Source organism: Piliocolobus tephrosceles, chromosome 3 (genome assembly GCF_002776525.5).
Source record: "Piliocolobus tephrosceles isolate RC106 chromosome 3, ASM277652v3, whole genome shotgun sequence".
Taxonomy (NCBI): domain Eukaryota; kingdom Metazoa; phylum Chordata; class Mammalia; order Primates; family Cercopithecidae; genus Piliocolobus; species Piliocolobus tephrosceles.
In genome coordinates, this window is record NC_045436.1 from 32,418,429 (window position 1) to 32,446,184 (window position 27,756).

At 34.9% G+C, this 27,756-nt stretch overlaps 1 protein-coding gene across 6 annotated transcripts in view; it reads right to left on the minus strand.

Annotated features, from left to right (window-relative positions):
• The window catches only part of GRIA2 (glutamate ionotropic receptor AMPA type subunit 2), a 145,934-nt gene that overhangs the window by 21,769 nt on the left and 96,409 nt on the right, over window positions 1-27,756 (minus strand). For all 6 annotated transcript variants that reach the window (XM_023228202.2, XM_023228168.2, XM_023228186.2 and 3 more), the window contains exons 6-12: window positions 21,622-21,783; window positions 9,874-10,041; window positions 9,507-9,611; window positions 8,757-8,867; window positions 6,984-7,190; window positions 6,114-6,484; window positions 1,400-1,598 (exon numbers count right to left, since the gene is read on the minus strand). In XM_023228202.2, the coding sequence (XP_023083970.1) occupies window positions 1,400-1,598; window positions 6,114-6,484; window positions 6,984-7,190; window positions 8,757-8,867; window positions 9,507-9,611; window positions 9,874-10,041; window positions 21,622-21,783 (1,323 nt within the window). The remainder of the gene's footprint in view (window positions 1-1,399; window positions 1,599-6,113; window positions 6,485-6,983; window positions 7,191-8,756; window positions 8,868-9,506; window positions 9,612-9,873; window positions 10,042-21,621; window positions 21,784-27,756) is intronic.

Here is a 27,756-nt window from a genome sequence, read left to right on the forward strand (position 1 = left end):
GCCACAGAGTGAGACTCCGTCTCAAAAAAAAAAAAAAAAAAAAAGATCATTTTAATCAACAAAAGTAGCACCAAGTAAATAATGTTGTAACAGGCATCTGCATCATTCTCATAGATCTCATTTACTTCAAGAGGGAGCACCTAATTTTTCCAAATAAGATAAAAGCAAGCCACACTGCATACAAATATTAAAAATGCTTTCAAATGCACTTCTAATTGAGGAACATACAACATTTTTAAACTGAGTATTCATACACATGTTGCCTATATGTTTAGAGATGATAATACATTGTCATTAGTGGCAAATCTACATTACAAGATTCATACTAAAATCTGCATTAAAGTAAAAAAAAGCTGCTGATGGTCCACATCTTTGCACTTAAATTGAGGTACCTAATTAATTCATCAAGGTCCTGCACTCTTCACATACACCCAAGTTACTACCTGTTATTAGCTACGGTTCTACCACTCCCACTCCCAGAACCCTTTCTCCCATAGTATCTTCAGCTGAACTGAAGTTATTCAGAAAAGAGACCAGAGGTAATGTAGCATGAGCTAGTCTTCAAATTCTGATGGTCATTTGAAGGTCCTAATCCTAATTCATGAATAAATTGGACTAGATCTCATTCAAACTCAAGATATATTCGAAGATATTTATAGATTATCAGAGACCATTATATGCCATCAATATTGGCTTTAGACCTATGTTAATCAGCTGCATTTAAACATTTTCATAGAAAGAGTTGTTTTATACACACAATAGTAGAAAGAAAGAAAATTATGCCAACATCAGGCCCTTGGGCTTATCCTATAAAAAGAGAGCATAAGAACAAAAGTTAAAAAAGTAACCTACATCTAATAGACACAGTATAAATATGCTACATATTTTAAAAGTTAGGAAGTGGAGGGCCTTTGTTGGCTTTTCCTTGGAAGTTTTGCACAGAAAATTCAGAATCAACACATATGAACATAATCTGTTTCCTCACACATAATTAACATAATTGATTTGAATGTGAGTTTTTCAATTATGAACTAGGTAAGATAAATGCAGTCATATTTATTTAAAATCAAACAAAAATAAGATGTTTTGTTGAAAACATAATAATCTAATCTTAACTATACTTTGCTTCAATGTTGTTCCAAAAGGACAATCAATTTTGGTAAAACAGATTTCATTGCAACATTGTGGTTTTTCTCCTGAGGAGTTTGGAGTCAGAAACTAGAGCTAGACCTAAGTATTGGGATAAGGAAGGGTCAGAAGCAGAGACAAGGTCAAGAACAGAAATAGAATTAGGGTTACTTTCACATAGTACCTTGGAATTGACTATGGGAGGGAAACAAAGTTTAAATAGGTTAAATTTCAGGAACAAAATCAGAAACTACAAAGCAGAATCTCTTACCCTGAAAAACTCTTTAGTGGAGCCAGAATCTAATGTTCCATAAGCAATTTCTGTTTGCTTAGAAAGATCCTCAGCACTTTCGATGGGAGACACCATCCTCTCTACAGTCAGGAAGGCAGCTAAGTTAGCCGTGTAGGAGGAGATTATGATCAGGGTAAAGAACCACCACACACCTCCAACAATGCGCCCAGAGAGGGATCTAATAACAAGTATGAAATGGATTTGTAAAGTGAAATGAATGACCTAATAAAAGAACAAGTTAACAGTATTATGCAAATATTGACTTATAGGGGAATATTTAATTTTATATTTTTCAATATAGTTAACGAAACTGGAAATCATTAAACATTTTGGGCAAGGAGTACAGAGTAGCTAAATGTAACAGCATACACACAGGTCAGAACTTCTGATTTCTGGAATACATTCATAATTGTATTGCCCAAATAGTTTGATATGAATCCCATAAGAAAGCAATTTCAAGAAATTTACAAATACTCATAAAAATTTATCCACTCATGATGTAAGTAAACATAAACAAGAGAATGTAATATCACCAGCAAAGCTCATAACAATGTTTATGAACAAAATCAAAAATTAAATAAAAGCATACTCCACAGATATAACTTTAAAACCAAAGAAACCCTCCCTTTAATTCACTCTGTGAATTTCCAAAACAAAAAAGGCCCCAAATTTTGTTAATCTTGTGTATGTAAAACATTGGTATTAGATACAGTACAGGAAAGAAAAAATGAGGAAAAAATAACGCTACAAGCAAAGATATCGCACCAAATATAACTATTAATGAATAAAAATCAGATGGCTTCAGGGTATGGATGGCTATGACCCTATTCCTTTATGTTTCTTGCTTAAAAAAAAAACAAAACAAAACTTAAAGAAAACAAATTATATATTTAAACGTTTGTGAAGATATAAATTTCTAGTTTGAGGCATAATAAAATAACAATATTTTTCTGACTACAAATTCTTACATAGAATAGTTTTTAAAAGCTTAATAGATTCCCAATAATTTACTTTAAAACCTGAAGTAGGGGAATACAGGTATAGAGATACAGCAAAAGATATATACTGCATTATTTTGAAAGATTTGGTGGGATTCTGCACATAACTAAGAATTTAAGTGATATTGATAAACCAATAAAAATAACCATTTCTCTGTTGTCGGTAACTCTGCTATGTCTAACAATTAGACTTGCTAGTGTGAATAAGTGATATTTCTAAGAATTTAAATCATGCTTGGCAATTTATGATCTAAAGTTTTTGACAATTAACACTAAGAAATAAATCTTTTGATGAAACATATACTAGATCAAACACTCGGGAAATATTTGTAGAATAAACCACTCAAGCAGTTAAGAAAGGAGAGAAGCTAATTTAAATGAAAAGGTTTTTTATACAGAAACATCAGTTGCTAAAATAAAGGAGATAGAGAGAGAAAAATAGCAAGGAAAAACAAAAAGAATATAATTAAAGGTCTTTATCACAAAGTCAGTATGAAATACAAAAAAATAAATATGATAGGATGGAAAAAGTTAAACACTTCTCACATATATTCTGAAAAGGATATTAAATATATTTTACATTTGAAAAATGCCTTATGTAGACACAATCACTCTCAAAATGCTCACTATTCATCTAATATCAATGGGAAGTATAGTTATACGACATGTATCATATATTTAAGAGGGCAGATTCAGTACCTGACTGCTCAAATCCCTTAAAACAAAAGTTGATTACCATGTAATCAGCTTTTGACTCTTCACATCGCATATTAATTTACAATATGTTTAAGAATCATTTTTATAAGTCATTCTATTCCAGTTGTAAAAATTAAGAAATGTTAGATGTAAGTTGTCCTCTATTCCAGTCCTTATATCAGATTTAATACGTCAACTGATTTAAAATGTACATGATATCAAAAAAATTTTATTGGACTTATAAATAATTCAAAGGCAAAAAGTACTTCAGCTATTTATTATTTACTTTTAAGTATTTTTAAAGTATCAATTCATGCTTCTCAAAGAGTTCCTGAGAAATTATGCAGAGAAGGAAATTCAATATTATTTTATGGTGACAGACAAAAATTACTTCTAAAATTAAAAGTAAAACTTTCACTCATCAGCATCAGCACTAAAGGAGTAAAGAAATGCGCATATGCTCTTATTTCTTTTTAAACCCCACTAAATCGTTTTTTAAATGACACGTTTTTATATTCATTTGATTCCTTTAGGGTCATTGTGGACAATCCGGAATCAAACAGGACAATAAAAATAACCTTTACAGCATATTGCTCTCATAATTTCTGTGACTCTATTCTCCATGAGACCATGTCTTATAGATAAGATATTCTAAACTTAATTTCAGACAAATGAGAAGTTACTTAATTTAACAAATCACTCTAGATTACAACTTAAATGTGTTCTATTAACATTAATAATATAGTATCATATCATATTTTACTTGGAAAAGAATTATAAATATTTTTTAATATTTAAAGACATTTCTAAAGTGATCTGTGGATGTCATGCTATTTAAAACTGATAATAAGCTACTGTATTCTTCTTAACTGGGGTAACCATCATTGCATTCTTAAAAATGATAGTTTTGTTCATTAAAAATCATTAACTTTGCCAGTGTATTATGTTGAATTTTAAAATGCATATATACCATAAGTGAAAGACATGTATTTCAAATGTTTTAATAAAATAAATGTTTATCAAATACATTCTGAAGGAAAAAATACCAATCAATAGCAAGGAAAAATATGCTATCTAAAAATCTGTTTATCCTACCAGGAAATAAAAGTTACTAGATGTGAAATTGTAATGTCATGACTCATGAATGAAATCAAAAGCACAGAAAAAATGTCTTAATTTAGATACAGCCTTGATGAAAAGGGGAAGTCATCTATATGTCATGGTCGACTCTGGGATAATACAGATTGCTGATATGCCTTGTGCTCCAGTCCCTGTGTGCAATTAGGTTTCCCACTCCTTGACAAACACTGGATACCTAAACAACTACCTGCAGTGCCATCATGCCCAGGAGCAGGCATCGACAGGAACCCAGGCCAGACTGGGCTGACATGTCCTACTTCATAACGAACCCACATACACTCTCCCTACTATCCAAAAGGCATAGCACAGGATATTATTGCCTTACATTTCAGAACTAGGGTAACATACTTCACTGTCCTTCTTACCAAAGAGTGAACTACTTCTTTATCATTTTACGGGCCAAATGTTCTCTGAGACCCCAATTTGGTTAGTATTTTCCTCCAAATTATTAGAAACTTCTCTATACATCTTTAACTTAGATCAAATAAACTAAATACAGAGATGATAAAACTATGAATCTTATATATTTTGTCAGAGGTAAAAAAAAAATATATATGTATGTATGTGTGTGTGTGTGTATGTGTGTGTATATATATATATACACACACACACACACGTCATGCTGTGCAAATACCATTGGCATATTTCTAATTCACTGAAGTCCCACAGGGAAGTCACAGGGAATCTAGTGAAACTGAGATTTTAAAACTCTGTATAATTCATAAAAATGTAATTTTTTAAACCATTCCCGCTAGAATTACCTACTATCAGAGAAGTAAGCTACTGATAATTGCTGCCTACATGATGTATTTCCTTTATCTCACTGGGTGAAATATACTAAAAAGATTGCAAAAGATACAAATCTTTGAGCTTCTCGTATAGTTTTCTTAAATTAATCACTTGCTATGCTCAAAAGTGATTTTGAGAATATACTCACAATATAATAAAACTGTATCATGAAAGGCACCCACTCCATTAGTTATTAAGATATCCTGTAAAATCAAAGAAGGGTACTAGAGCCCAAATTAAAACGCACCAGTAGACTGATAAACATTTTGACTTTAAATGTTAATCACACTAGAAAAACATGATTTATTCCTCTGAAGAGCCAAACATGGCTATCATTCTTATTCATATGTGCAACATGAATAAAATCAATAGGCACTTTGTGGTAGATTCATTATAATTAGAAATTCTAGTGCAGGGATTTAACATATCATAATGAGATTAAAGGTAGGTGAGTTTATTCCATGATGTGTGTGTATTACCATTCGATATGGATAGGTTTTTTAAATGAATGATTAGTCCCTTCCAGGCATTCGTGGGTACTTGAAAATATGCTATTATATTAATCCAGTAACCTCACCTAGAAAAAAAAATTTTTATAGTATCTCTCCCATACCATTTCCATGAGCTAATGATGGGAAAATAAAAGAGATGAGATGTGAGCCAACAAAGTTTTATCTAACAAGGTGTTACTTTTGCAGTTAATAAATAACGTTGCCCATTTTCCCATATACAGGTCTGTGCATCAACACACAGATGACTGTAAAATGAGAATATGCAGCAAAAACACGGTACCCCTCCAAGAAGGCATGGAATGATAGGAACCTTATGCATTTTATAGCCTCTCCATGGTGTGTATAATTTCACCAGGGAAATAGATGAGCAACATTCGCAGAACATTGTTCATATATTTCACAGACTTATGCCGAAGCAAAGAGGATGTCCTTTAAGAGTCTTAAACCACTTGGACAGGAAGTCGGCAGCTGGTAACTTCTTTAGAGTGAATTCATAAACACCATGAATGTCCACTTGAGACCTAAAATGCACAAAGTTGAAGCAGGTGAGTAACCAACCTTGGCGAAATATCGCATCCTTGCTGCATAAAGGCACCCAAGGAAAACCAGAGACTATTAAAAATCCCAAATTCATTAGTTGATTCACTACTTTGTGTTTCTCTTCCATCTTCAAACTCCTCAGTGTGCCACTCGTAGGGGCTAAATCTGCTGACCAGGAATAAAACTACACTGACCCCAATGTAGGCAAAAACAATGCACATCCAGATCTCATAGGCTAAAGGATCAAGAAAGGAAAACACTCCTGGTTTGGACTTCTGAGGCTTCTTGATCATGATAGATATCCCGAGGCTCATGAAGGGCTTTGAGAAGTCAATCACCTCTTCTCTCACAAGGGTAATAGTTAATGGAGCAATTGCAATATCAGCTTTCTGTAAGGGAAAAAAAGGAAAGTAATAGTACCTGGAGTCATGGTGAAAAGGGAATCGTGGTTATGTCACTGGATCAAAGAAAAAGGAGAGGAAATCAGAGAAATCGCAATAATTCTTTCCCTGGTATAGTCCCAGTAAAGAATGAACAAAAGGGAATTATTCCCCCAATGCCCCTCCTCTTTATGAATACACAGTATACCCCTCTGGCTTGACTATGATCATTACACATCTGCACTGCATCTCTGCATTTGCAGCCTTCTGACAATGCATATGGCCCATATGCTTCAAGAGAGATGAAATGATTGTCTCAGTTAATCTACATGTCTACTTCTGGCTCCAATCTTAATCTTTCAGATGTTCACAAATCAACAAGATAATGTTTCTAGAGTAATGTGGGAAATCAACAACCTCAGACATAGATACTTCACAGGGAGAGAAAGCAGTCTGTCAACAACAATTCAAATGGAATGATTTTATCTATGAGAAGAGCTATACTTACCCCATATACAAGTTCTCCAACCATCCCATTCCAAATTTTCGTGTCTGCATCCCTGGCCCCATACTTGCCATCACCAACAATCGTCAACTTGTACTTGAACCCACAGTGTTTGGCAATTTCTGCAGCCAGGTCAACACAGTAGCCCTCATAGCGCTCATTGCCTTCAAGCATTTCATGATTTTTCTTCATCATAACATATGGAGATTCCTATATGAAAAGACTTTGCTTTAGCCGATTAAAGTATCTGTGTTAATTATGTACTCTCATTGAATCAAATCTTCTGGTTTAATTATTACCTGTTAACCAGAGTGAATGAAGAATATAGATGGTGAACACACAACTGTAGAAGAATAATTTAAGTATAATGCTTCCCCCCAAAAATCTCTGAATGTCTATCAATATATTTCATTAAGATGGCTTTTACATAACCATACCGAGTGAATAAGATACTCAAAATCACAAACTCTTTGTATGTTCTCTAGCCATATTTGTAATTATTAAGACTTAGAGCAAAATATTACTGCTCAACACCTATTTTATTCCAGTTTGGATTCACCAAACCCTTATACTTGATTAAGGTTATGCCAATCCCCAAACCAGCATTCACCCAAAACCCTTTGTCACTGCTGTCCCAAAGATAAGGTTCATGTGGAAATCAGGTTCATGGCCAGGGATACACAGACTGAAAGGATCATTGTCATGATGATGTACTGATTCTACCCCCGCAGGCTTCAGGTCTCACTTCATCTGTGAGATACAATATCCTAGAATGATGCTACAAGGATAGCTAGAGAGTAGCTTCCCCCTGTAAACATAAGAAAAAGGAAGCAAGAAAAAAAATGAATCAATACAGTCCAATAATCTCCATTGGAAAGTGGCACCAAGGATATTTGGAGTCTCAATGAGATAGTTCCTCTCAATGGCATGATAAAGGCAAAAATCCTCAAATGTCTAATTTGCACTTGTCAGGAGATTTTCAATTGCCTATCAATGTTTTAATTCAAATCCCTTATCAATCTATCTATATCTGCTCTCAGTATTGTTAGGAGAATAAATCACACAAATTTACAACTTCACTGGTAAATTAAGGCCATTTTTTTTTTTTTGTAAAAGAAAATAAAATGAAATAGTTTTGTCACAAAATCCTGTCCTATAACAAACACCATTTTCTCCATTTCATTTCACCAACAGCTTGCCATGGTGATCCACATCTCTCTTCCATCTATCCAAAGCCTGAGTGTTGAAGATCCAGTTCAATTTTTCCTTATTCATTCAATATGCATTGATTGTGTACTAGCTATGTGCCAACCAGTGCTGAAACTTGGAGTGAAAAGAAGGGAAATAATCCTTGTCTTTAAGGAGATCATCTTTCATTAGATAGAATAAAGACAACTCAACATCATCATGAAATCACGTAACAAATAGAAAGAAATAATTTACACAGTATTAGGTGGGAATGGAAAGGTGAAGAACTTGCAGAAATATGAGGAACACTCTTCAAGACATTCCCCAATTGTTCACCGATGTAAGCACCAGGGAAGGAATTATCTGTGTAGTTAAACTGTAGCCTTCCTTAAAGAAAATTGGGAACATTTTGAATGCTTTAGCTAGATCTTGTGTTTTCCTTTTAACAGAATAAATATGCAGTAAATGATTAAAACATTGCAAAAGAAGCAAAACAGATATTATTTTCCTAAAATATAAATAGCTACTCCTGCAGATATTATCCATAAGAAAATACAAAGTAAAACATAGGCATATGTAACAAATTACCAAAATTGTGGTGACAACAACAGTCTTATTCTCAAGCCCAGAGGTGTCATTTCCAGAAGGGAGCTCAGTAAGAGTAACAACCATTTTGTCCACTTCACTCCAGTAGCCAATCTGGAAAAGGTTACAGCAGACAGACGTATGGATAAATGACTCGTCTATTAGCAAAGCATTTAATTATTTTCAAAGCCATGTCTGAATCTGAAATTAGACCCACATTTACTGGGCTTGTTCTAAACAGAAATGTCTTTTATATATGTGAATCTAACAGGAATAAAAGGAAGTATAAAAAAATTGTTAAAAATGACTTGTCTTTTCATATTCACTTTTCATATTCTCTAAGAGTAATTGTTTGGGAGTGGTCATATAGAAATGTAATTAAAATCCAGATAATGGCATTTTAGCCTAAACAGCTAAAAGGGTGATGTTGAATTGAACAGTTACATACATCTTTGCACCAGCTACCTTTTTTCTTCTGAACCGTAAACCTTCAACAATAGTTCTTTCTCTTTTCATTAAAGATTTCCACTTCAGTCTAAAAAGTCAAAGTTCAACAGCTCTACCTACAAACTATTTTTAAAATTATAATTCAGTGTTACTTACCAGAAATAAACAGACTTTAGGAAAAAAAAAAAAAACTTCAAAATACATCTGTTTCTGGAAGTCATTAAACTCTATGTGAATACACATCTCCAGAACTCTAGCTAACTCACCTCCTCACATAGAACTGCTTTTAAATCACTAAGGATTTACCTTCCGGGGCCCATTAGTTTTGAGCTCCATGATGTTAATTGTATAGTTTATTCTTTTTCCATTCTGGTCAAACTTTATATTTCCTGAGAGACCTTCAACCTGAACCTAATGAAGAAATGGGAAAGGAGCAGAGTTATCTATTTACTTCAACTAAACATATACACTGTACAGATTACTTTCACCAGCTGAAGTCAAGAAAACTACATCAATAAGGTTTGTTTCTTTCTTCAACCTACCTTTGCGTTGTTAGAAAAGAACATTGCCTGTATGTTAGACATAAGGAATAAGACAAAGATGACTAATTCAGCAGGAAGAAAACATTAATGGCCATATTAAGTCACATTAATAATTATTTTGAGTAACTGACCTGTTTGAGGGCCCTTTCGATTTCTACACCTTGTCCCCAGGGCACCGCTGGGTTTGCCAGACAGTCTCCCGCATTCCCCCTTCGGGAGATTTCAATTCTCTGCTTCCTTAGGTTGCGGAAGGCTTCAGTCATCACTTGCACGGCATCATAGGTCAGAGCAGAAGTATACTGCAAAGGATCACACACATTTCATAAGAACGGGAGAAAATTCAGAAACTCACTGCACACCAGCAACCAAGACTACCATTGCTCAGCACACCATACCACCTAAAACTCCAAGAATTTAAACACAATTTCTGCATCTAGAAACCTAAGAATCGAAGAGAAGCATTACAAAACATGGGGACTTTGAAATGTGCTTTTGACTCTAAACATGTTATGTTAATATCTCAGCTGTTTCAGGTGAGACCTTTTCATAATAATTGTGTCAATGTTTAGTTTTCTTTTATTTTTCTAACCTGCTTCTTGTTACAGCCTCACTTTATAGCCTGCAATGGTGATATACAAAACTATAAGATTAACAATTAATATTTCTTTACAGTCTAATGAGAAATACATTTGTCAATGCAGAAGGAATATGAATTAGTTTCAGGATTCTTAGTCTCTAATTCAACCCCAGTCATGCTTACACTGATCTGCAGTGGTTCAGTGGTTTTAGGGGTGTCTATTTAGGGTCCCCTAGCTGATTCTGGTAATCAAGTAGAAGAACCACAAAACTTCATAATTTCTATGCCCCCATGCCTCCATGCTTCAACAGTCTATGATAACATTGGTTCAAAACTTATGGTGTTCAGATCCCAGTGGGACAGCACAATTATTACATTTTCTAGGGCCAAACAGATTAACACTACATGTGTACCAGGCATTGTCAGTGTCTGGATAAGTAGTAGCATGTGCATGTATATATATTACCATTTGCCAAATGGATGATGCTGTCAGCTAATGATTAATTACATTTCGACATTAAAGTTTTGCTGAATGCTGAGAAAATTTCTGTCATTATTTTTCAATCTGTAGGTACTAAAAGTACGGTGAAGCTTGGGAGAAAGAAATGCAATACTGTACCATACTGACTTTGTGACATGCTAAATTCTTGATCACCAATCCAAAACAGGCACTCAGCATTCCCAAAGAATTCTACTCAGTTCCTTAGTATTTCAGGTCTTCCACTCTCAAAAATGATAATTTCATCTTTGTCTTCTACAAATACCCTGACCTCTATATACTTCTCTTTCTCTAAATTCCTGCTGAAAACCTTGCCTTCCTTGTCATGGAAAAAAGATAAGTCATCTAACAGTAAAACCACTAAGCTCTCCATACTCTGTCGTTCACCTGAGACGACAACACAGGACATCTACTTAAGAAACGACTTCTTGAAGTAAATAAGAAATATCACATCAAGATTTATCTGCTTTGCTTGTATGTTTGTTTCTATTCTAAAGGAAAAAAACATTAATTTGTTTTTTATACAGAAATAAGTTTATTGCCAAAATAATTCTTACAATAATGTCTAAGTCTCTGAAAAAGAAATGTAACCTAAATTGAAATATTGCAGTTTGTATGGAAATGGTGATAATAACTAAAAGTCAACATTTTTGACTTAGCTTGCTCACATTACTAGGGGAAAGCGATAAATCCGTCTACTAAATGTGTTTGAGGTCTACAGATGTTGGTTAACTACATTTAAAAAATATGATTAGCTTGAATGAATTGAAAGCATTTAGATCTATGTAGCATATTATGAATATGATTCAGAGTATGCACACATTAAGAGTAAAAATCCTTTCAACCTTTTTCAAATGCTCAAAACTAATCAAGTCTTGAGCCTATTACCATTTTAAATTAAAAGTCACAATCATAGAAACACAATATTGGGCTGAGAGAAAATCAACAGCTTCTGTATCCAGAGTTCCTTTCTGCTTATGTTCTGCATGTATGGCTCATTTATTTTTCTAAACAAATATGTTCACATTTTTGATTGGATAGTTAAATATTTCAGTTTTATTCTACCATTCATTAAACTAGATGTAAATTAATTTGAAAGGAGCATGACAATGTAACTATCTCCTTCTTTGAAAACAAATGCTTCATTTCTGTCCCTATGTTTATGTTCTGTGAAATCCCTCAGCTGAGTTGGAAATTTACATTTCAGTGGGGAACCATTTTGCTTTGCAGTGTTATATCACAATCACATCATAGCCACACATTAAGAATAAATCTGGGAAATCGTTTTTACGGTCCATTTTCCAAATGTGCTTTTTACTTTGCTTTAAATGTGTATTTATTGAGACTTAATTTTCAAAAATAAAATAAAATATGCATTTTAGACATGTTTGTTGTGTCCAGTAGTCATCAGACAAACCAATCAATAATACATTACTGTAATCTCTGATGCGAGAAAGCAGTGTTCTAACACCAAAAAAGGGGGGAATGAAAAGAAGCTCTGTGTATATCTCAAATTTAATGAACACAAAAGAGGAGAAGTAGGCTACAGCACAAATTTTCATGGGTTATCGCAATGACGGCACCTTTTTCTAAACGTAGTATCCATACCATAACAAAATTTAAAAACATACATTCAAAGAAAAATACTAAAATTTAAGTACTATTAAAGTGTTATGACATTTCCCATGAATGACCACTGTTAGAAATTTTCTTTAACACTTGAATTAGTTGACTATAGTTTAGAAAGCATTGCATTTAGCATCAGAAGACAGGGCTCAAGCCCAGATTTTACTATTTACTGTTCTGTTGCCTTGGGCAAGTGAACTAAAGAATTATTGTCTAGGTTGTTCAGTAAAATAAGGAGAGCAATGCTTCTTCTGTCTATGTTATAAGAGTGTTGAAAAGGAAGGTAGGGAAAAATATTCATGTTTACCTAGTTCTCTTCTTGACAAGCTGGAGATAGGTCTAAAAAACCCTATGCCACAACTGTTTTTTTGTTTGTTTGTTTGTTTGTTTTTGAGACGGACTCTCTCTCTGTCCCCCAGGCTGGAGTGCAGTGGCCGGATCTCAGCTCACTGCAAGCTCCGCCTCCCGGGTTTACATCATTCTCCTGCCTCAGCCTCCCGAGTAGCTGGAACTACAGGTGCCCGCCATCTCGCCCGGCTAGTTTTTTGGTATGTTTTAGTAGAGACCGGGTTTCACCGCGTTAGTCAGGATGGTCTCGATATCCTGACCCAGTGATCCACCCATCTCGGCCTCCCAAAGTGCTGGGATTACAGGCTTGAGCCACCACGCCCGGCCCTGTTTTTATTCCAATTCTATAGGTGAAGATTCCAAGTTATAAACTTTCATTTTACCCAGCTTCACAAAAAATGTGTGGCAAAAGTGGATTTGAATCCAGATCTCTGTGATTCCAGGGTAATTATGATGACCAATTGCCCTGGTTTTCCTCGACTGTCACAATATTGCAAGGAAAAGTCTTGAGTCCCAGGAACCTTTTCAATCCCGGGTACACTAGGATGGTTAGTTACTTTATTTGGCAAATACTGTATCGAATAAGTAGATGTATAGTAAATGAGAAGCTTGATGAATTGTAAAATATGTTATATATGTAAGTTATTGACCAGTAGGTTTCCATTATTTTCTTCTTTTGTTACTATCTATCTTGATGCAAAACTGTTTGTTTTTACGATGTTTTGAAAACCACTATCTCACTCCACACAAAAGGGTTCTGTGATCTAATAAGTACAGAAAATGATTTTCACATTGACATATTATAGACCCTCAGAAATCCTGCAATAACAGTTTAACTGTTTAATCAGTATTTCCCAAACTGATTACCAACTTTGAAATTTCTTTAACATCAATTATTTTCCATAAGAATAGTGTTTTATGTAACATATTTTTGGATGTTAAAAGTTTTATGTCCTGGTACATTTCATATACTCATTTCTAAAAGAGCCTCAATTACTTAGCTAAAAAATTATTATACATTGAATGATATTCCTCTGGAGAATCTTATGCAATATTAATTCTCAGTTTCATCCTTTTATAAAATAATTTAAAACAGGGTCAAAAATTATGATTTCTAGGAAAAATACGTAAACCTGTAAGAAAAATTTTAAGCAAGTTTTTTTTAAGATAACCAACAGTGACCAAATCAATTAGGGTCGTAAGACAAATGAACAGTATGAGGAAATATATTATAAACTTAAAATGATTCACTTAACTTCAAATTCAACTACAGTCTACTCTATGGAAAAGAGCTGCCTGTGATAAGGTCATCTTTAATTTACTGTAAAGCATATTGAATATGTGCCCTTTGAAACTTCACTGCATAAAGTCATAAAAGTCTTCATAAAAACCTTAGTAAGCATACAAGCTCTATCACATTTTCCAAGGGTGAAAAGAGAGCTGCATTGGCAAGAAACCTAAATTAACATATTTTATTATTCTTCATGAATAATAAAATAATTTTAATCTACTGTGAAGAAAGAGTCTTCATGTAAAAGGAATAAATTAAATACAACATATTTTTGCCTAAATTACTCAAATTGGCTGTTAATCTTTACTGAAAATCTTACTTACAGATTAAGGTTTTTTAATTCAGAAACTTTAGATTACTGAAGAATTCAAATTTTCAGATAAAGCTAATCAGATTCACCAAAACAGAAAAAGGATGCTGAAATCAAGGCATTGTCTGGTTTTGATTCAGTCATAGGTAAAGACTTTCTCAGGAGCAGATCTTTTATTTTGTTGGTTGAATAAATCCCTCTCCCTGACTCTCTACTTCCTAGAAATCTTATAAAAAGGTGAAAGTTCTTCATTTTTTATGATCTATGAAAAACAAAATATATATGTCCAGAGTAATTGAGGATTCAATTTTGGCACCTGGAGATCAAAGAGGTCTGCCTACCTGCAAGTCACTACAATCTCTAAGAGACAGAGGCACCACTTGACGTGTCAGAGATTCAGCAAAAATTTGAAATGTTAATGTATGTTTCACTGAGGGCTTAAGTTAGAACTTCACATAATCATGGTATTAGAGAGTTGCAGGAAACCTAAAAATTTACCTACACTTATTCCCTTTACAGATAAAGAAATATGAAAATGAGATGTGAGCCCAGGTGCCCTGAATTATAATTATAAATATTAATAATATATTTTTTAAAGTTGTGATATACATATTTTTAAAATTCATGTTTGCAAAATAAACAATCTTATCAATATCAAATTTATACATTTATTTCAGTCATTTACACACTTTTTAAACTATAAAATACAAGGAATCAATATGTCAAATTTCAAACTTCCAGATTGTGTTGGCAAAATGCTGTAATATTAGGAAGAGTGAATGCCAGTCTGCCAGCTGTGGTTTGGACAGTTAAAACACTCAAGAAGCAGAATTAATTCTATTAGGCCACTAGGGTACTATTTAATGCACGACACTAATTACTGAACTGGAAAAGATTATACTATTTTCAGGCAGACCTAGTAACTCTCTTAGGAAAGCAATTAAGAAAGTTTGAGGCTGCGTGTGAAGTTGTTTCCTGAATAAAATGAGATTCTTGTGAGAAAACCATTATTTAAAGTGCCACACAAATGTCAGCCATGGATTATTGTTGAATTCCTTAACACCAGTAGGAGACTGAAGACACAAAAGTTGAACAAAGGTTATTATGTGACAAGGTAGAATGGCTGGTCATACTTCACAGGATGTTGGAGACATTAAAAATAATAAAAATCAGTCTAAAAATAGAAATATCCATAAATTATTTTTGAGACAGTGGGAAATATCTTTATACTCTTTCTCTTGAAAAAAATACTTTTAAGGAAGATAAAATGCCTGTTTTAATGTTCCCATGTAAATTCTGGTGCTGTGATGGGTCAGATCTGATAACTACATTAACTTTACATTTTATCAACTAAAGGAACTCATTGCTTTTCTGTCAGGGCTCAACAAGAGAACACATGCAGAAATCTAAAGCATATTTCATCACAATAATAATGTCATTTTTTTCTTTAATTAGTCAATATTTTCCAATTCATTACTCTTCATCCCTACAAATATCTATCATGTGCTTACTCTTTGCAAACCACTGTGTGAGATTTAAGGCTAATAAGATACAAATGAGACATTTCCTTTGAGAGGTTTATTTGTAATCTACAAATATCTCTTGACTGAATTTATATCAGTATATTACCTTTGAATGATTCAGATTTTACAATTATTAATTATTTCATTTATGAAGAAATTAAGAGAAATGGCAGATATAACAAATCCATCTATTTCCCTCCATCCCCATGCCACAACCACAATTCAGACAACCATTGTTTCTTGTCTGATTATTTGTGATATCTTCCAAAAGCTTCCCTGCCTCCACCAGGGCTCCCTGCAATCTCTTGTCATCAGGGCACTCATAGTAATCTTCATGCATCAAAGCCATGATCAGCACTCTCCTCTCGTAGTTCCCTGTTGCTCTTCAAATTAGACAAGAAAATCCTTAATACGTCAACAAGGCATAAAACCTCCTCTGGATCTTGTACAGTTCTAAAGTATGATTTCTCAGCGTTTCTTCAAATCATTTCTGTTCAACCTCTGGCCTTATGGAAATATTTATATTTTCCTTGCACTGGAGACGTTATATATCCTAGTTCCTTTATCTGGAGCCAATTGTTCCTTATGCTTTCTCCTAACTCCTACTTCTTCAGGTCTCTAATTCCATATTGCTTCCTCTAAGAAGCCTTTTCTTACCTCCAGAATTAGGATTAGGAGCTTCTCATAGTTGATACCAGAGTACCTTTGCTTTTCTCTATTTGTTGATTCATGAAGTCTCTCTTAGAGGGTTACCATGTGTGAGGATTTATTCTAGGAGTCTGGGATATCTCGATGAATTTTTTTTTAAATGGCACTTACTTTCAAGTAGGAGGAGATAATTAACAATGCAATGAATACATAAATGATATGAACAGTAAACTAGTAAGCTTCTTTTAAAACTGAACATGAGATTGGCAAAACATTGGCAAGTTGGATGGTGGGTATACGGAGATTATTACACTTTTCTACCTTTATGTGTGTTTGAAATGTCCATAATAAAAAGAGTTTAAATGTTAAAAAAAAAAAGAACAGTAAACTAAAAGGTAAGAATTGGGAAAGCTGGATCAGGGAAAGGGTGATGCACAAACTCTGATGGTGGCAAGATTGCAGTTTTAAATACATAGCCTACTATTGCCTTGGATGAGAAGACAGGATTTGAAAGATATCTAAGGAGTGCAGGAGACTTGACCATGCAAATATTTAAGGGGTCAACAGTCAAGAAGAAAAAATAGCCAGCTCAAAGGCCCTGAAGTAGGAAGGTGCTTGGGTTGGTTGAGGAATAGCAAGGAGGCCAATGTAGCTGAAACAGAGTGAGCCACTGCACAGAGATGTGGTTCCATGGGACTGGGTGACAGGGCCTCATAAGACAACAGGGTGACTTTGGCTCTTTTACTCCAAGTGAAATGGAGAGACATTGGAGCATTTGGAAGAGAACAACAATATAATCTATATATACTTTAAAAGGATCACAAAGATGGAAGATAACAGGGGCAGGGCTGAATGGAGGGAAATCAATTTTAGAGACTGTTGCAATAACCTTATGAAGGTAGCTGGATTTAGTTGGTTGCAGAGAAGGTGGTAAGAAGTGAGGCAGTGCTAATGGGGTTTCTGATACATGGAATGTATGTAACAAGAGAAAGAGAAGGGTAAAGGACCAAGATACTGGTCTAAGCAACAACTAAGCAAACAAGAAAGACTGTTGAAGGAATAGTTTCCAGAGGCTGAGGAGGAAGTAGTAGAGGAAAATCTAAAGTTTAGTTTTGAATATGTAGGTTTAAGATAGCAATAAGACAACTTCCATCAACGCTACAAAGTAATTGTTTGGTTGCTAGTCTGAAGACTGTAATCTCCTTAAGGACCAGAACTTTGTCTTTTCTCTGACACCTAGAACAGTGCCTGCTGTGGAGTAGACAATAAATATGTGTCCAGTAAATAAATGAATTAATAAATGAATGAATGAATGCTGCCCCAAATAGCAAATTAGTGTCAGACCTAAAATTTCAGTGCCACGACTTAAGTTATTTTTTGTATACTATGTAAGAATGAAGAAATTTAAACATTGTAATTTATATTTGGTGGTTATTAAAATATGTTAAATATTAGACCTCATTTAAGATTTTACTTGCTGAATAAAATTTATTTTAATTTGAAAACTTTGGCCGGGCGCGGTGGCTCAAGACTGTAATCCCAGCACTTTGGGAGGCCAAGACAGGCGGATCATGAGGTCAGGAGATCGAGACCATCCTGGCTAACACAGTGAAACCCCGTCTCTACTAAAAAATACAAAAAACTAGCCGGGCGAGGTGGTGGGCGCCTGTAGTCCCAGCTACTCAGGAGGCTGAGGCAGGAGAATGGCGTAAACCTGGGAGGCGGAGCTTGCAGTGAGCTGAGATCCGGCCACTGCACTCCAGCCTGGGCGACAGAGCGAGACTCCATCTCAAAAAATAAATAAATTAATTAAATTAAATTAAAAAAAGAAAACTTTGGAAGCTGATTTAACTTTAGGGGAAGATGAAAACGTTGAACAGTCATTTATTTATTACTCCCACAAGTTGATATAATTTCTATAATTCCTAAACCCTAACTATGAAATAATTTGACATATTGAACTGTATTTTTATAGATTTTTATACCAATAACACTAGTTTTTATTGTCAAGTAGTAAAATGTGATATGAATTTATCACATTTTAAATGTGGCAATGTACCCAATTCAATCACCCAAAAGGCAACATCAAAGGACATAACCTCATTGTAAATAATCTCATTAGAAACATTTTGCTCCCTTTGTGTAAGCAAATAATACATTGAGACTATGTTCCTTGTTTATATTTAGAAGACGCTATATAATCTCCTATGTAGTTTTTCTTCCTTTCTTCTGTCTGGAAGCAAAAATAATTATGAAAGCATTGTCTTGTCCTTACTACCTTCCACATCTGTTGACAATTGAAGGACCTTACCTCTTGCAACTTCCATAACATGCCCCCACTCACTGGTACCAAATATTTACATTTTTGCAATAGCAACACACGTGCAGTTCCCTGGATCTGTCACGCTGTTGATTACTTCGAGTCTCTGTACATTTAGAACTTCCCCAAGCAACTTCCCATACTTTTCTTCCTCCTCAACCATGTGCAAAGCCTTGCACAGGCATCCCTCCCACAAAAGCCTTCCTTGACCTTCCTTCCAATCACTGTCAAAATCATGGCCAAGAAATTGGCATATTTCATCAGTCTATTATATTTGCTGATTGATATGTTTGTCTCCTTTAGACTGAATTCTCAAAGACAGGATTCACACGTTTTTCATTTCTTTATATTTAGTTTTTGGACTTTAGTACATAAGCAATACATTTCTGTGTTAGGATAAACTTCCTCCCCAAACACATTCTCCCCACAGATTTTCAGTAATTTTTATCAAGCTTCAGGGACCTCATAAAATATGCCTCTGGCTGGAGTTAGGGGGGTTACAAAATGTTAAAGTTGGAGTACACCTTTGAAATTGGCTGACATTCTCTCATTTTAGAAAATGGCTGGGAAAACAAATTAGTCCTTATAGGCACCTATGTTTCCAAAGCTGTGCTAGCCCTTTGGAAGTGTTATTTAATCCTCACAGCAACCTGGGAATTAATGGTCATTACTGCATTGTATAGATGAGAATCCTGGACTCAGGGTCAAGTAGTGATTCACAGCCTAAGTTTTAAAACACATTAGTCTAGGTTCTTTGAAACATCTCACAATGAAGGAGCATAATGATCTCTTTGAAAATGGGCAGAAGCCATCAAAAGGGAGGCACTTTGGAGGGGAAATGCTTACAGCAGGAAGGAAGCAAGGAAGGTCACAATGCAGGTTCTCAACTCAGTGAAATCTGGCACTAGGTTTTGGCAAAATTTTTAACAGAATGCATTGCCAAACATCTCTCACACCGCAAATACATCTTGTATTTTAATGCAAGACACATGAACTTGAATCATGATATGACTTCTAGGAGAAAAACATAATTTCATTTTGCTTTCATCCTTCTCCCAGCAGGCAGCAGTGAGGGGCAACACAATGACTAACAGAGTATTCAAAAGGAGCATGCTGGTTCCATTGGAGGATAACATCCACTCCATCAGAGAACTTACATGGCACCATCTCTGAATGGATGGAAGCCTGCAATTACACAGAATGGGATCAGAAGTTAGTTCTCTTCTAGGCACAGACGGATACATATGCTGACATCAACTAAGGCTCTGGGTGTCCATCTACTTGCTCAGAATCCCGTTACATGAAAAGTACCTCCACGATATAAACAGTACAAACATTGAATCTCAACTAAAGTCACCAAAGAGGAAGTCACCTCGTTTTTATAAAAAACCTAACTTGGTGTTATTCTTTAAAATCCTATGGAATGCTTTTATAAAATTGACTTAAAAATTAAAAGATCCATTTATAAATCCAAAAATAAAGAACTTCAAAATTTCTAATCCTTTTCTAGGACCAATCTGATAGATAGACATGCATCTATCATCAAACAACATCTCTATGATGCATACTCAGGTACAACTGTGGGAGCAACTGAAATAACACTGTCCTGCCTGGTTCATATACAATTGCTTTATAATTCACAAACAAAATTACTATACAATTTTTCAACTTTTGCTCTTAATTTTCATAAAGAATGTGAACATCATCTTAACTTTCAACCCACTCACTCTTTAAACTACCCTTAGTCAAGTTTTGATCTTAACTCTGCTCTCAATAAGGTTACCAACAGAAGGAAAAATACCTTCCTGTCAACAGCAGAAATATTGACTATTTAGAAGTAAATTCATGCATGCATGTGTATACCCAATAAAATGCATCAAATAAACAAGTGAAGACCTCACTATGTCCAAACCCATGGAGAACAAAGATCATTCTGTGTAGCTCTTATACCTGAGGAGTAAATAATATTTGTCGTTCAAGAATCTTTCGTTTGATTGCACACAGCATTACAGTTGTGTTTTAATTATTAAGGCAAGTTGAGATTTTTATCTTCTTTTAAAGTGTTCAAGAGACAAGGCTACTCATCAGCAGTTATTTTATGCACAGACACACACACACACACTTTCTCTCCTTTTTGTGGCCATATGTATATTGACTGAACTAAGAACTGTCTACAAGTTGGCTTTTTGAAGATTAGGAACAAACTGACACCTATTGTCCTTTAATTTATTTGCACACATAATATTCTAAACAGCAGTCATGGTAAAACTGGCCCTTATTCTTCAGGTCTCAGCTTAAAAATTCCCTGCCCACTCCATGTCGCTAATTGTTTACTGAGCTATTCCTTCATGGTATTCTTCTGTCAATGCTTTTGTCTTTCTTCCATTCAGCTGTGAGCAGGGACATTTTCCCTGTCTTTTTATTTACCAAAAAAGTGTCTGGCTCAGAATCCCCTCAATAAAAATGCCAAATGGATTAATAAATGAATGACTTTATTTATTATAAATTATCATAGGTGTAAGGAAGTAGAAAACACAAGAGTAATACAGTACAGCTCTAATAGTTTTACTTAAACCATAAAAATGTGAACAATATATTTAGCAGTCAATGTGTTTGCCATATTTTGAAACGTGCTTTCTACTCCCTGTATTACCTTCTCCTTCTTCCTTATTTGCCAAGGCCCTTCTCTCTGCTCACATAGGAAAGCAAAAGAAAAAAAGCAGAAACCAAAGCAAACCTTAATTGTCGTTGTGTGTGCTCCAGGGTATTCTTTTTCTTCCAGTGTTGACCATCTTTCTATAAATTTAGACACCAAGGAATCGTCATAGTCCACTATCTGAAACCCAGAGACATTCGCACCTCCAAACTGGATTTTTAATAGGTCTCCATCAGTAAATCCCTAAACATAGGACACATTGATGTCATGCTTTTTATTTGAGAAACAAATGCTACTTAACATTTACCAAATAACTCTATACATTGTGGTTTTAGATATTTCAAAGAACATATGAGATATAACAAGCCTGCAGAAAATGTCCCATGTATTTACCAGCCAGTGTTCATCATCAGCACCTAACACCACATTTGCATCATAGTGATTCCCTAATCAATACACGTTTGCTAATGGATCATCTCATGAAACACTCATGGTTGAGCCTACGTAAAAGTTCTCCACTTTATTTAGAAATCTTCCATTGACAAGGACTGGGTTTTACTTACTGGTTCTACAACGGAGAACCACCATGTGGTTACAGACACTTAATAACATTAAAGTAGTTCTCGAAGAACCACAACCTTGTGAGCAAGTTACTCCTGTTTGAATTGTTTCTTCACTCATGTGATAGGAACATCTTCAAAACGAGTTACTAAATGTCCAGTCATAATTTGAGAAGAATTAAACAATTTCACATTAAGCTGGAAGCTAATTTTATAGAATATATTAAATTTAAAAAATGAATTTATCTTGTATTATTGCAGTGAATTCAGTCATTACTAAAACTATTATGCTATATTTACATTGATTTCAAATATTGTGCTGACATGAATTTTATCAACTTGATAGTATATCTCTCTCAAAGATGAAATTAATTTCCATAGACCACAATTACAAATGTTTTCACATTTCACAAATACTTATTCTATATTATTGTACACAAAAGTTAAAAGTATCCTAAATTAATTTTGAATTATCACACCCAAAAATGTAGGAGAATCTTTTCTTTGTTATTGATATTAAAACATGCTTATTATTATATTATTTAGCTGGAGGAGAAGGTAATTACTTTTTATTGGCTCACAATTTTGTTTCTGTTTATCAAGATAATGCAAATAGTGCAAAAAGGAATATAACAAAAATCATATACTCTTTGTTTTACCCTATGTATGTTCCAGTTGAGTTGCTTCAAAACATTCAATTTTAATATATTTGCTTTTCACATATTTACCTCTTCTGCATGACACATTTTTATTACTCTTTCTAATTTACCAATTTTGGAAAATTTTATTGAGTTTTTGTGTATCCCACGAGTACGACGCTTGTGTACATGACAAAACCATTTATCTTCTCACCCATTTTAATCAGTACTTAGTGTTTACATATTTATAACTCTAAATGTTATTCATAGCAAAGCCAAATAGTGTACCAGAATTGCATTTTCTTTCTTGAACATGATCTCAGCCCATGTTTATAATCATGTCCCATTTTTTCGCTACTAGAGATTTCTATAAGCCTATCCTTATTTTTCCCAGTGCTTCCATGAAAACATTTCATGCCTATGAGTAAAGCTTTTTTAAAAAATGAAATATTAAAACATATCAGGTAATCTGTTTCAACTTTTTCTTGAAATTTTAATTTCTAGGAAACCCCCTTCTTAATGCTGGAATCCAAATTGGCTCTTCTCTTCACCTACTCTACAGCTGTTACTTTAGCATGTTCCTTCACCACTTTTCTGATTTAAATCCCATTTCCTTGGTCATATTTCTCTTTCTTGATTTATTGATTACCTCTACTGGAGTCCTCTGATAGTTTGCTGAAATACTTTGGAGATAAATTTATTGAGACATTGCATGTCTGAAAGATAACTTTGTTTTATCCTGATTCATGGTTAGTAGTTTGGCTTGGTATAGAATTTTATGGTAAAAAAAACTTATAATCTGAAGGCATTGTCCCACTGACTATCACTATCCAATGTTTCTAATGAAAAACACGTTATTTCTAATTTTTTGGTATGTCATGTACTTCCCACTCTTATTCGCCTCCAGCCACTTGCTAGAAACTTTTAAATCTTCTCTTTATCTCTAAAATTCCATTATGATATTGCCACTGTAGGTCTTTGTCTTTTATTATTGTGTATATTCAATAAGCAGATTTATGTGATTCAGTACTGGATATTTTTCCAAATGTTTCTTTAACATTTTCCTTCCCCTAGTTTCACTCTTCTCTTTTTCTAGAATATCAACTATTAAGATATTATAACTGTTAAATTAAATGTCAAAGTCCCTTATACATTTATTTTTTCTATTTTATATTTGTGTTGTTGTTATGTTACACATTCTGGAAGACTTTCTCAAATTTATCTTCCAACTCATTTAACCTGTAATTCTAGGAAACAAAAGAAGTTAACTTTCTGGAGCTCTTATTCTCCATTTCTTTTTTTTCTCATAGCATCCTCTTCTCTCTTTTTTGGATAAAATATTTTCCCTACTTCTAGGCAGATATTACTTACAATTTAAAAAATGTTCTCATGTTTCCTGCCACGGATCTGTTTGTTTGCATTGCATACTTCATGGTAAGGACCTTTCTCAAATGCCAAGTTATGCTGGGCTATTTAAGAGCAAGACACCAAAATGTTTCTTGGAATTTCTATGTGCATGGACAAGGCACGTTAACGAGTATTCTTCACTGTAAGGTAGATGGTGAGGGTGAGGTGGGGTGGATAGCAGTGTTGTTTGTCCATATTGAAGTTCTTTTCTCTGGGCCATTCAGTTTCTTCAGAATCTTCCAGTCTCCTACACGAATGTATATGCTTGGCTAAGTTTTAGGGACAGGATGAAGGATGGGGGATGATGAGGTTAGAATTTCATACAGAGACATTCACTTAATTACTCATAATCCCAGCTCTTTGGGAGGCCGAGACGGGCAGATCACAAGGCAAGAGATCGAGACCATCCTGGCTAACACGGTGAAACCCCGTCTCTACTAAAAAACACAAAAAACTAGCCGGGCCAGGTGGCGGGCGCCTATAGTCCCAGCTACTCGGGAGGCTGAGGCAGGAGAATGGTGTAAACCCCGGAGGCGGAGCTTGCAGTGAGCTGAGATCCGGCCACTGCACTCCAGCCCGGGCGACAGAGCGAGACTCCGTCTCAAAAAAAAAAAAAAAGAAAAAGAAAAAACAATTTCTCTAATTCACCTTCTCTAGTAAGAAGTATTATCAAGAGAGGAAATAGGTGCATAGGGACCAGGACTTGTAGTTACCTGGTTGCTTGGGTTGTGTAAAAAGAATCCTTGGGGCATCCAATTATTCCCTATGGCCTTTGAATCAAGTCCCTTGTGCCAGGTGGTCTTAGTGAACCACCCAGGTGTCCTAGGATGTACGATGCACTTTACAGATGTAGTTGATTTGCCCATCCCCTAGGCACTTCCCCTGCTTTGGCCAATGGCTACCATACATAACCTTTCCACGAGAATTGCCCTGGGACAACCAAAGCTGCATCCCTGATGGCCCTTGCTTAATAGTAAAAACTGGGATCTAGGTACAAAGACCCTTTGCCTCAAGCTGAATGAGTGCAGTGCAATTTATGCAACAAAGTGCCCAGAGGCAATCAGACTAAATCCAGCTCTCACCTCAAACCACATGCTTTTTTTTTTTTTTTCCCCCTGTGTCTTTTTATTTTTTTTATACTTTAAGTTCTACGGTACATGTGCACAATATGCAGGTTTGTTACATATGTATACATGTGCCATGTTGGTGTGCTGCACCCATTAACTCGTCATTTACATTAGGCATATCTCCTAATGCTACCCCTCTCCCCGCCCCCCTCCCCACAACAGGCCCCAGTGTGTGGTGTTCTCCACCCTGTGTCCAAGTGATCTCATTGTTCAATTCCCACCTATGAGTGAGAACATGCAGTGTTTGGTTTTCTGTCCTTGCGATAGTTTGCTGAGAATGATGGTTTCCAGCTTCATCCATGTCCCTACAAAGGACATGAACTCATCCTTTTTATGGCTGCATAGTATTCTATGGTGTATAGTGCCACAGTTTCTTAATCCAGTCTATCATTGATGGACTTTTGGGTTGGTTCCAAGTCTTTGCTATTGTTAACAGGGTTGCTATAAACATACGTGTGCATGTGTCTTTATAGCAGTATGATTTACAATCCTTTGGGTATATACCCAATAATGGGATTGCTGGGTTAAATGGTATTCTAGGTCTAGATCCTTGAGGAATCGTCACACTGTCTTCCATGATGGTTGAACTAGTTTACAGTCTCATCAACAGTGTAAAAGTGTTCCCATTTCTCCACATCCTCTCCAGTACCTGTTGTTTCCTGACTTTTTAATGATCACCATTCTAACTGGTGTGCTTTTTTTTCCTTCTCTCTCTTGTTTCCCTAACTCTCTTACAGGTTACTCCTGAAAGCACTTATTTGAGAATGTGTACTTGAATAGTGATGTCAGGCTCTGCTTCCAGAGAGACCTGTAAGAGCTTCCTGCTTTTAGCTCCACACCTCAATCTTGCTTTCTGTGGTTTCTGGCTCTTCTAAGACTGAATGTCACAGGGGTTCTGCAGAATGAACAGGCTTGTTCTCACCTATATCCCACTCTGACAGGAACTTACTGTTTTATCTTCCTTCTCTTTGCTATGCCAGGAATTCATCTTTCATCTGCTCTGTGTCCTGAAAAACTTTGTTGACTTTTTGCGTCTGTTAATGCTTCCTTTCCTATTTTCTCTTTCTTTAGGGTTTTCCACAATTTTTATTCTTTTACTGTCATTTTACTACAATGACATTTAAGCTGAAATTTTAAATAAGATTTCAATCTGGCTTCAGTGAGAATCTGCGTTTCCCTAAGTTTTCTTCTTTCTTTTCTGAAACTTCAATATATGAGAAGCAAAATAGAGGAAGAAGGAAAAAAGAATAAATCACAACAGAGAGGCCAAGGGTTAACAAAAGAGATGGCAACAACTCATCAAGTTAAATTGGATACTACTACTCCTGGAGCTATATTTGAAGAGATTTAAAATAGAAGGTAAGTATTCATTAATAACCTGTGAAAATTTAAAATTTCAGGAGGCAGACATGTAAAGTCATAAGCAGTATGGAATCATGGCTTTTTAAAGAATTAAATCTATATGGGTAGTAAGGTTGGAGGAATGAGAACTGGATTTCTTAATGACCACTTCTTCATCACCTTATTTACAAGTTACCCTTCTCAATGCTGTTGTAAAGGACTTAATCACAGACTGTGTTTTAGGAGCCCAATCAAGCATTCAGCAATTCCTGAGGAAATTAATCAATAATATTATCTGCAGATTTTTAAAAAATCTTCTATAACCACCTATTATAGAACTCATTACAACATCAACAGGGCGAAGAAAAGGAAAGTCTCAAGAGTTTGGAAGATGAAAGCCCTTCAACTTTGGGTGACATTCTTTAATTTGGAATGTCAGCAAAATTTCCAAGTGTCCTCCAAATTCTCAGAAATTGCAATACTATACAGCCTTTAGAACTTATTGATTCACTAGAAGTTCCATACGGCAAAGAAACCAAGTATTGAGAAAAAAAAAAAAAAAAAAAAAAAAAAAAAAACAGAACCTGCATTTCAAAAAAAAAATTGGGTAGATTTCTCTCTAGAAGCCATGACAACAATATGAACTTGCTTTTTGTTTTTTTTTGTTTTTGTTTTTGTTTTTGTTTTTTTACTTTGGTCATTCAAACACTTATTTTCATTTTCATAGCATCAGATATCAGCTCTCAAATTGATGAGCCACCTTCTGTCATTATTTCTCAATGTTCCAATATAATCTTCTCCATCTGTACATTTTTAAAGATCACAGTTTTCAATGTGGCTCTGTGTTGTTCATCAAATGGCACAATTCACACAGGGGACTGACTGTCCAGGCTGTTTCCTGCACATAATGTGGTTCTAGAGAGACTGAATACAGAGCTTCATCTAGTTTAACTCTTGCTTCTCTTTAGGGAGTCCTTAGCATCTCCTTAATACACTCTAAAGGAAAGTCCCAGAGAATTTTTATAGTAGTTACCCATTTCATTGCCAAACAGAAATTTTGTCTTGAGCAACACGATGGCATGCAGTTTTGAGATTTAATATTCTAAATTCCTTCAACTTCTAGTGAAAACATTTATCAGTTGG